Source organism: Chanos chanos, chromosome 9 (assembly GCF_902362185.1).
Source record: "Chanos chanos chromosome 9, fChaCha1.1, whole genome shotgun sequence".
NCBI classification, from domain to species: Eukaryota; Metazoa; Chordata; class Actinopteri; order Gonorynchiformes; family Chanidae; genus Chanos; species Chanos chanos.
In genome coordinates, this window is record NC_044503.1 from 1,519,866 (window position 1) to 1,531,602 (window position 11,737).

An 11,737-nucleotide genomic window follows, 5' to 3' on the forward strand; every position below is an offset into this window, starting at 1 on the left:
GTCTCTTGAACACTGGACTCTTCTAACCTGTAAGCAATCAAACTGTTAAAATACAGTGAACTGGGACTGGAAATGTCGGGACGACATTTAGTTGTGCAGGGGAGAGTGTGGCACACCCCCCCATTAATAGTAATTTTGTATTCCCATTTGTATTTTTTTGTATCCCCACCAGGATTTTGAAGACCTTCTCCTTGTTGCATTCTGATATTTTAGTTATTGCCTCTGTTTCATGCTGTGTTCAACTGTTTAAAATACGGACAGTTTGGGTATAAGGGATTGTGAGTAAAAGGGAATGAGAAATGTTTCGGTTCTTGAACACATACCCGTTGCTTAGGGTTACGGACAAGCGCACATGCGCTATACTTACCTGCTGGAGTAGTAGAATCCGTTGGAAAAAACTGTCGAGTGAGTAGAGTGCGAACCGGTGAGAGGAGATTGTTGAGAGAATATCGATTTATTGGACGTTACGGAATAAACGGAAAAACTTACCAAAAAACAACACTTGTCCCGAGCATCATTTAGTCAAGTGTGTAACATATGCACCCCTGATCTGCATACATTACAATATAATGTAGCTTGACAGTAGTATGTAGTATAGTATTGTACCGTAAAGCTGCATTACTACTCAGGGCTGTATTTCATGCAGTCTAATTGCATTGTTTTGAGTCTCTTGCTGTTTGGAGAACATAAGATTCCTTCCATCCTCAGGTGATAGTCTTGCAATTCTACAAATCGGGAACGTGCATTTATAAAAAATATACATGCAGTAAAAACAGTGATGGACTCCCCCACCAGTCTCCTTTATATTGGCAGAGTGATGTACTGAAACATCTGTATACAGTAAACTTTCAATGACCAGTTACCTGCTCTCTTCTATCACAGTTGCTCGAACTTCATCTGAAATGACTGCTCTTGGTCTTGGTCTTGCTTTTCTTCGTCCTCCTCCTCTTCCTCCTCGTACACCACCTCTTACACACACTCTTCCTCCTCTGTCTCTCATATTGTTTCCATCCATTGTTGGGATCAACCCTCAACTCACCTGTGCACTCTGAACTGCCTTATATTGGTTTCATCACATCATTAGCAACGAGTGTGAACAGTTTTGAGTCATTGTGTGTAAGCTGTGACATCTGTGCTGTAATTGTGTTTAACTTCTGCCCCCCATAGTTACCATTATGCATCATAAATGTGTGTTAGTGAGTGAGAATGTATTCAGAGTTTTGCAAAAAGAATAAATGAGATCTGTAAATTGTATCTGACTGGGTGAAAACTGTTGATGGTTTTGCCAAAAGAGCGATCGATTCAATAAATTGGTTCAGACCACTGAGCATTTGGTTTAGAGAATGGAGTTTAGTATTTTAGCAATACAGAAAAACTGTAAATGCTGCAAAAACATTTGTGGAAACAAAAAAGAAAGCTTGAATTACAAAAGAAAGAAAGAAAGAAAGAAAGAAACCCTGAGCATCATCTCTTTGCCAGGCTGGATCAGGCCAGAGCACTTCGTCCACATCACAGGCTATGTCCTCTCTTGCAAGACAGTGAGGGAAGAGTCTTCTTGAATGGTGAATCCATCCTTGCACGGATCCTGCATCAATTTGGTCACAGGTCACAGGCCTCCTCCATGGCTTGAATGAGGGGTATCCTGACAGAGGGCTGGAGATCGTAAACCTTCCACCGCCATGCTGAAAAAAGCTCCTCAATGGGGTTAAGGAAGGGAGGGTGTGGTGGGAGGTATTGGAGTGAAAATTATGGATGCTGATGAAACCAGTTTTGGACCAGTGCAGATTGGTGGAAAGATACGTTGTCCCAGATGACAATGTATCTCATCTGCTCTGCATCCATTTGGTCTTCTGCTGTGACAGTGTTGTGTAGTCTGTCCAAAAATGTGAGTATGTGGGCTGCGTTGTAAGGACTGAAGTCGGCGTGGTGTGGAGGACCCCATTCCTCGTGATTGCACATTGTGATGTTACTACCACATTGTCCTGGGACATTCAAAATATATTTTTTTTTTTTGTCCTGTCACAGAGCCATTATGTTACAGTTGAAGAGGAAGAGGGGAAAGAACAAGGAGGAGTAGATGAGGAGGAGGAAGAAAAAGGACAATAACAATATCAGCAATAACAACAACAACAATAATAATAATAATCATCATCGGTATAGTTATAACACTGAGTAATTATAAGTGATAGCAGTGACAATAATACTAGTAGGAAAGATCAGTAATAATAATAATAATAATAATAATAATAATAATAATGATAATAATAATAATAATGTAGTGATAGTAATGAAGCAGGAAGATAACATTTAGATACCATTAAAGGAAAAGGGGAGAAGAAGGAAGAAAGGGGAGAGAGAGAAAAAAAAAAGGGAGGGGGGGTCAATTTGTTGGAAAGTTTAGAGCTACAAGGATGGGTTCCCAGGTGTTACTGAATAATTTGGTCTGTTTATTGTTTTTAGCTGTGATTCGTTCCATTGAGAGGTAGTCTGTTAACAGATTAAGCCATTGTGATATTGAAAGTTTCTGCCTGTATTTCCAGTTTAGGAGTATTGTTTTTTTGGCTATTGTTAAGGTGACAAGTATGATCTTGTGGTATTTGTGAATATGACTGATGGGTGTGAGATCTCCTAGAAGGCAAAGTGACGGGGACAGTGGAATGCTGTGACCCAGAAATTTGGAGAGTTCAAATATTATGGCTTGCCAGAAATTTTGGATTGGTGTGCATTGCCAGAAAGAGTGATAATAGCAATCTGTTGTGTTGAGGGTGCATTGTGGACAGATATCTGTATTGGTGAAGCCCATGAGGTGCATTCTACGGTTGGTGATGTTGCTACATATTTGTTTCCAGAAACTGAGATCAGTCTTAATTTTTAAATCTTTTTCCCAGTTTGTTATTGGTATAGGTAGTGCTTCTTCTTTTGGTGATGATATGTGTTTGTATATTTTAGATAAAGGTTTCTCAGATGTTGAAATGGATGCTATCTTTTCTATTAATGGTGGTGGTTGTAAATCAATGTTGGAAAGTTGTATTTTATTTTTTAGTGCATTTTTAAGCTGGAGGTACTGTAAAAAGTTTGGTTGGGTCATGTTATATCTCTGTGTTAGTTCATGGATGGTTAAGAATTTATCATTTGCAAACAGGTGTTGTAAGTGGGTGATTCCCTTACTTTTCCAGGAATGAAATGTGAAGGTGGTCTTATTGATTAAGAAATCGGGGTTGTTCCAAATTGGTGTGAGGTTACACGGTTTAAGTGAGTGATTTGTGATCTTATTGGTTTTCCACCAAGCTTCCAGGGTTGTTGAAATGGTGATGACCTTATAGCAGTTATGTTTTTGATTGATTGGGATAAGAATGGCAACTCTTTAATAGAGAGTTCTTCACAAGCTGACTGTTCAGTTTCAAGCCAAGGATCTTGTTGCATGTCTGAATATGTCCATTTCATTATGTACTGTAACTGATGAGCTAAGAAGTAATGGAGAAAGTTTGGGGCATTTAAGCCACCAAGCTGCTTGCTTTCCTGGAGTGTTGAGAGTTTAATTCTTGGTTGTTTATTTTTCCAGTAAAATTTTGTGATTATTGAGTTTAGAGTAGAAAACCAGTTGGGTGTTGGGAAGACGGGAGTCATTGAAAAGAGATAGTTGATTCTTGGTAGGATTGACATTTTCACTGCAGCTATGCGGCCAGCAAGTGAGAGTGGTAAGCTATTCCAACAACTTAAACACTTTTTGGTGGTTTTAAGAATTGGTATGAAGTTCAATTCAAACAAATCTGAAAGGTTGGAGGAAATATCAATGCCAAGATATCGAATGTTACCTGTAGGGATGTTTAGTGAGAGCCTGGGTGTCACAACATTCCACTGGTCCTGGTTAACTGGGAGAATAATGGATTTTGACCAGTTGATTGAATATTCTGAGATGGCGGAAGATGTCCCAATCAGATTGAAAATGGCTCGGAGTGATGTAAGAGGGTTTTGTGCATATAGTAATAGGTCATCTGTATATAGACTGACTTTGTGGGTTGTGTTCAGAGTGGTGATACCAGTGATTTGGGTGTTTTGGCGGATGGCAGCTGCTAGGGGTTCAATAAACAGGGAAAATAGTAAGGGTGAGAGTGGGCATCCTTGTCTTGTGCCTCTGTGAAGTGTGAAACGTTGTGAAATTATACCATTTGTGATTACTGATGCTGTGGGTGAGTTGTACAAAATTTTAATCCATTGAATAAATGAATCCTCAAAACCAAATCTTTCTAATGTGGAGAATAAGAATGTCCAGTTAACACGGTCAAATGCTTTTTCTGCATCTAATGACAGGATGACTGTATTGTTTGTTTGGGTTTTGGCTATGCTGATTAGATTGAATAGACGGCGCATGTTATTTGATGAATGCCTACCTTTAATGAGGCCTGTTTGATCAGGGTGTATTATAGAAGAGATGACTGTTTCTAATCTCATAGCTAGTGCTTTACTGGTGATTTTAATGTCTGTGTTAATGAGAGATAACGGGCGATAGCTTGAGCAGAGAGTTGGGTCTTTATTAGGCTTAAGGAGGAGTGATATAAGTGCTGTATTCATATGGGGTGGAATGACAGAGGAATGTTGAATTTCAGCGGTCATTTTTATGAATAATGGTGATATTGTTGGCCAGAAATGTTTGAAAAATTCTGCTGGGAAACCATCGGCTCCAGGTGCTTTGTTATTTGGCATTGAAAAAGGTGTTTTTTTAAAATCGTCTGATGAAAGTGGTCGATCTAGATTTATTACTTGATTTTTATTTAGCCTGGGGAGTTTGATATTGTCAAGAAAAGTTTGAATTGCAGAGGGATCACATGTACAGTTGGATTTGTAAAGGTTGTAATAAAAGGACTGAAAGGTTGCTGAGATATCATTTGGAGTGGACACGGTTTTCCCTTCAGAGTTTTTACTGACTGGTATGATTGTTTTTTCTTGTTGTCTTTTTAGTTGATTTGCCAGATACTGTCCAGATTTGTCATTTTGTTCAAAATGGTTATGCCTGAGTCTCTGTATAAGAAATTGGGTTTTCTTATTTATGATGGTATCAAGTTCATATTTTGTTTCAATGAGTTCTTTACGAAGGTCATCTGATGGATTTTCGGCTGCTAGCAGAGTAAGCTCACCAATTCTCTGCTCAAGCTTTTTTTCCAAGTCTTGTTCTTTCTTTTTTCTGTGAGTGGAGTATGAAATGATTTTACCTCTTAATAGTGCCTTAGCTGTTTCCCATAATAATGTAGATGAGGTGAATGGGGAGTCATTCAGTTCAATAAAGGATGTCCACTCTTGTATCAGGTATGTGTTGAATTCTGAATCTTGCAGTAATGATGTGTTAAAGCGCCATCTAGTCTGTGGTTTTATGGAAATTTTGTTTATGAGATTGAAGCTAACTGGGGCATGGTCAGAAATGATAATTGGGTGAATCTTTGCATTTCCTGTTTTAGATATAATAGAATTGCTTATGAAGAAGTAATCGATCCAGGAAAGTGAATTGTGGTGTGGAGAGTAATAAGTACATTCTCTGCTGGTGGGGTTATGTAGTCGCCAGTTGTCACTGAGGCCAAAGTCATTTATGTATTGTTGCAGTGTTTCTGAAGGTTTCATTGGTCTGGAGAATTTTGTAGTGTTTGAGCGGTCGAGGTTAAAGTCCATAATTGTATTGAAGTCACCTCCAAGAATGATGGTCGTGTCAGAGAAGTTCATAAGCTGAGCAAAACAGTTGTGAAAAAATGTGGGGTTGTCCTCATTGGGTGCATATATGTTTGCTACTGTTAATTTGATATGTCCAATGGAACATTCAAAATAGCTCTGTGGCCAATGTTCCATTTTTGTTGAAGACAGGTAAACTCACCTGTTGCCTTTTTATAGTGCTTATGCCTGATTAGTGAGCTTACAATTAAGCACCTAAGTGTCTGCACACCTGACGACCGTGTTTGATCAACTGGTTCATAAGTGTGGTATTTTGAGTGTCTCGAAATGGCAAAGAAATGTCATGATGTTAGATTTCTGTGTCAAATGCAGAGGAGTGTGTTTAGTGTTTTGCAAAAGGTGTGAGGCTGAGAATGTGCTTATAGTTGTGCAGATCTGGACTGAGGTTTTGCTCCTTGAGTGTCAGGTTTCACTGACTGCGTGTTATGTTTAATTTCAGTGTGTAAGCAATCGTAAGAGACTGTGAATCTGAGAGTGATGGAGATATGCTGTGTTTGAGGGTTGACTGATGTTTGCTCTTGCCCCTATAATGTTCATCATCATTAAGATTCATACCAGAAACAATTAAGAATTCTCTTAATTAAGAATAATAATCAGTAAAAAGACGCCAGCCCTACATTTCTTAAATATCCTGTTAATGGCAGCCTATATATTTATATTTGAGTTGCTTTATTATCTTCAGTGTCTGCAGTTTAACATTTGTCAGTGGATAAAGAACGACATGTAGGATGTCACGCGACATTTAATTATCCTTCACCTATCTGGTTAATTCCAAATACGTTTGGTCATTAACTCTTGAACACTTAACGTTTCCTTATTAGTCATGTCGTTTCAAGTACAGTGTAATTTTTAATACCACATTCTTTAATATTTACCATTGACCAATAAAAGGCTTCTTTTACTGGTGTGCAGCCAATCAACAGATTCACACCTTACCCTCTGAGTTAGTATCTAATGCCCCAGTCCTCTGCATGTGTGCAGTTTACCCTGTTTCTTCAAGTTAGTGAAACGTAAGCCAGTTTAAAAGGAGCGTGAGAAGAAGTTAAAAACAGAACACACACACACACAGATTTTCCTTTTGTTCAGATATCGGTCCACCGCTGTTTAAAGCCAGTACTGCCCTAAAATGTTATTTTCAAAATACCTGCGAACTCAACTCAAGTGTCCTGATCACATACACATGTAAAGAATGTGTGATCTGTCTGTGCTGTGTTTGAGAGGAGAGAGGAGGGCTGGAATGCTGTTGTCATGCTCTGACCCACGCAAGAGAACACAGATTCATTTTCCTCAACTCCTCATTGCTAAACATGTTTATTTCAATTTTTTTTTAATTTTTGCATTTGCCTTGAAAAATTCATCCAGTAATATGAGAAGAATGACTTTTAAAGATCGTGGGAAAAGAACAGTGGGGTTAATTTGTCTTTTTGTTGGTAAAAGAACAAAGAAAGTTCTTCTTTGTAGGACACCAATCATCATTCCACTTGCCTTTTTCTGAAAGAGAGAGAAACATTATAAACAAGACTGATCTTGTTAATGCCCTGGAAAAAGATTACCTTGTTTTTATCTTGTCTTAGGTTCCTGTCGGTAAAATGTTTCTTCCTTCCTGTTTATCATTTGTTCATGTCTATCTTTCTTACACTCACATTCAGCTCACATTCAAAAGAAAACCACTGTAACTGTGGAACTTGTACAGGTATGTAGATGCACTCAGTACTAATAATGAATATAATGGTGGGTTTCAGTGAATACAAAGGACATACAGTCACATGATGACTATTATTCACTCATATAGCAGCTTGTTTTAACTGGTTTTACAATTGATGGGTTTGACAACCCATTTTTAAACCTGTGACACAGGATAAAACTCCTCATCATCAGGTGACAAACTTTTACACAATTCTGAGCAAACTGGTCTTGACTAAATTGAAATAAATGATTGTGTGGATAAAGCATGTGTATCTGTTAGGACCAGTGACAGGCTAGAGATGAATGGCTTTCTGGGGTGAGCATGTGTGTGTGTGTGTGCGTGTGTGCGTGCGTGTGTGCGTGTGTGTGTTCCTGTATGTGTGTAAAAAACAAACACAGTGGCTTTAGTTTGGTGAGGCAAATGTGAGTGCGTGAGTAAGTGTGCCCCGTGTTGTCTGGTCTCTTTTGCGTTTTAGGTGAGAAAGTGATGCACTGAGTGTTGCATTTTGACCACAAATGCAGCTCTTCTTCACCCACTACTAACTCTGTGTTCTTGTGGTTACATGAGTGTGTTTCTGCTCTGTTTCACTGCTGTGGCTACAAGAGTAACGACAGTCAGTTTCACTGGCCAAGTGACTTCAGTAGTAATGTAACAGTGAAATAATAATAAAGTTTATTTATGTGTCAGAGCACAGAGTTTATTTCTCCCCCCTCTTTCACTGTTCCTCTCTTTCCCTCACCTAACATCTCTCTGATTCTCCACCCGTCCATCTTCCTATTCAATCACAACTACATTTCCCAACACCCCCCCCCCCTCTTTTTACCTTTCCAGTTCATTTCCAGACAGTCCTCTTTGTTGTGCTGATTGTTGGGCTCTCCTGGAACCCAGGCCTGAAAGTCCCAGTTAGAGTCATCGGTCCAGACCCACTTACCAGACTGAAAGACAGAGAGAAAGACAGAGCGAAAGAGACAGAGAGAGAGAGAGAAAGAGAAAGAAAAAGACAGAGAGAGAGACAGAGAATGAATATCATTATGTCACACTTTTGTTACAAACCATTGATTAATCAGAATGAAAAAATATATATATAATCTTCATTTTCTTGGACTTTTCTTACTGACATTAAAAAACTCAAAGCCGCCCAACCAGATGCGAGGAGACTTTTTGTTGTACTTGAGCACGATACAGTTTAGATCGTTATTGTCCGGACTACTGTGCACGGATGCCAGGTGACCACCAGGTGCCGCGTTCCTGCAGTGGAACTGTGGAAAGAGAGCGAAGCGTGAGGACACACTGGTCACTCAGGTCACCTCAAGACATTCCATGTCCAAAATGACTTATTAAAGACAAATCTGGTCTCTTCAAACCATGAATTACTGTATGACTACACTCTGAAATATGACATGAATTACCTCAGCGTCAGTAAAGTTCAGCAATTCGTTGAAATACATGACGCAGTAGGTGCCCACTTTGTACCAGTGTTCATAATTCTTCACATCACACGATCTGGGCATTTTCATGGAACAGCGTCTCAGGTGGTGAGTGTGGTCTACAGCCCCTTCAAAGGGACCAAATTGCAATGTTTTATTTGTTATCTGTGATAACGACATTCAAAAGACTGAACTGTGTCACTTTACTCGGCATAATGTCTGATTTGCTCAGTTACCACTTCTCTGGCTTTCTTTACACTGTTAGCTTATTCCAAGATAATTTGACAGGTAGGACAATGAAAGGACTGTGTGAAGACCAAAGTGCAAAGAGATATAATAAAGCTATATTAAGTGACGCTGTGTGCTGCATGTCAATAATGATATAATGTTGTAATAGTACCTCTCTTTAAGGCCCAAGACACACTGCTCCCTATCAGCAGACAGGCCATTAACAGGCTGGTAAAGTTCATTCTCCCTCTTCTCTGATGATTCCTCTGGCACAGCAGGGCAGAGTCACAGGTCACATATCACAGCAGTTCATAGAACTTTAGCTTTATGTGTGTTATTGTTTCGATATTCTCATGTACCGTTTAGCATTAGATTCAAATAGTGTCCACTTTTTTATCAACTGTTAAACTGTTTCACTTAACATTAGTGAATCCTTTTTTTAAAAAAATGAGAAGGCACATACAAAGACACATATTTTTGGGTTAAAAAAATTGAAATTGAATTTTTGAAACAAACTTCCATTTTTCTTTCTGTGGTCATTTTTCAGATTCTTGTAGATGCTGATGTACAAAAGAATCAACTTACCAGATTAAGAAGGAGACGTCAGTTCTACTCTTCCTGTCCTCACTGTCCTCCTTCACTCCTCTTATATTGAGCTGTCTCTCCCCACCTCCCTCTGTACGCGTGACCTTTTTTGGCCTCAGAGTTTCTGGGGAGGTTTGCAAAGAAAAAAAAAGCTGTCAAACAGACATAACAAACAAACAAACAAATAAAAAACCTGTTGGTACACAACAGTTGTGAACACACAACATAATCACCCTACTGGTGTATGTGATCTAGCTTAGTCCCTCAAACCGTTTGGACTGTCAGAGGGAAGAACATGTCTAAGAACAGTGCAAACTCCATCTCAACTGGAAGAACACTTGACAAATGTACAAAAAAGCAGTATTTGCTTCTCTATGGGCTCCAGTCCCTGTGCTTTGTGTTCTACTCCACAAGAGATGAAGTTCAGTTTCATCATGGTGATGATGAGAAGCCTACAATGAGTCCGCAGTGAAAACAAAGTGTGGCGCATTGAAATTCAGAACTGCTTTGTTAGAAAATATCAATTAGTATCAATTGTCCCTTAAGAGGATCCAGGATTACCATTGTGAGTTACTGAGGATAGGACGTGACAGTCTAATGGCATTGTTTTGAGTCTCTTGCTGTTTGGAGAACATAAGAGTCCTCCCATCCTCAGGTGATAGTCTTGCAATTCTACAAATCAGGAACGTGCATTTATAAAAAATATACATGCAGTAAAAACAGTGATGGACTCCCCCACCAGTCTCCTTTATATTGGCAGAGTGATGTACTGAAACATCTGTATACAGTAAACTTTCAATGACCTAAAAAAAAGCCAGTTACCTGCTCTCTTCTCTGAATCCCCTGATTATAGCAGCCACAGAGAATCTGCTGAGATTGGGTTGTACTCTTTGTCCTGCTTCTCTCATCGTCATTCCATGAACAAGAACATGGTCTATCACAGTTGCTCGAACTTCGTCTGAATGACTGCTCTTGGTCTTGGTCTTGCTCTTCTTCGTCCTCCTCCTCTTCCTCCTCGTACACCACCTCTTACAAACACTCTTCCTCCTCTGTCTCTCAGATTGTTTCCATCCATTGTTTCCATCCATTGGTTCAGATCTGTGGCAGGGTGAAACCGAACAGGGGTTCGGGTTGCCCAAAAATAAACAAAAAAATGGCTCCGCCACAAATAGCACGTAAGTGCAAGGTGTTTTATTTACAGTGCAACAAAAAAAAAAACCCAGTTCCAACCAAAGTGAAGAAAAGTGAAGAAAAATGTCCAAAATGTCAAATATGTACAGTGAATACGTATATATATATTTACAAGAGAAAAAAACAAAACAAAAAAACAAAAAATATAGATAAACAAACAAACAAACAAATAAATAAACAAACAAATCGCTACTTTCAATTTCACTTTCAACTCACTTCAATTCTCCACAGCTACATTCTGTCACTCTCCTGACTCCCTCAACATACAATGATTGGAACCCCTCTTTTCATTCATAAGCCCCTCCCCCAGAACATACCACATTTGTTCTGTTTAAAAATAAAAATAATATTGCCCATCCTAATAATTTTAGTGTACAAACAGAATTACCACAACTTTTTTATACACATTTTATACACATAATTTATACATCCACAATTTCACCTATCCCCATAATTTCCATAAATCATCACCTTTCCACCTTCAACTCCTTCGCTAGGTTTATGGTCCCTCCCGCTCCTACACTGCGCATGCGTACCTCAGGCCAACCTCGATAAACTAGCCTGTGTTGCTCCAGCTTAGTTTGGCCCTCCCCTGCACCGGTAGTTGTACCCCGCTATGGCACAGACAAACAGACACGCGGAGAGAGGAAACGGGGAACGGAGGAAGACAAGACAACAAACAAAATCCTATAACAACAAAAAGACATTTAAACCAAACGCTAAGTACAATAAAGACGGGACCAAACATTTCAATGAGTAATTGTGTGTGTTTGTAACATGATAAAGACGGTAACAGTAAAACAAACAACAGTAAAGACGCTAACAAACATTTAGGTGTAATTTAGGGTGTTTGTGGGGTGTTTTAACCTGTAAGATTGTGAACGTGAATTGGAAATGTTTG

At 39.1% G+C, this 11,737-nt stretch overlaps 1 protein-coding gene across 1 annotated transcript; it reads right to left on the bottom strand.

Moving 5' to 3' along the window:
• Positions 1–7,129: 7,129 nt before the first annotated feature.
• Positions 7,130–11,366, bottom strand: LOC115820575 (lectin-like). Its single transcript, XM_030784197.1, has 6 exons — positions 11,308–11,366; positions 9,997–10,097; positions 8,815–8,960; positions 8,524–8,664; positions 8,229–8,340; positions 7,130–7,209 (listed from the first exon to the last, which is right to left on the bottom strand). The coding sequence occupies exons 1-6, from the start codon at positions 11,364–11,366 to the stop codon at positions 7,130–7,132; spliced, it is 639 nt and encodes a 212-aa protein (XP_030640057.1).
• Between the last annotated feature and the right edge of the window lie 371 nt (positions 11,367–11,737).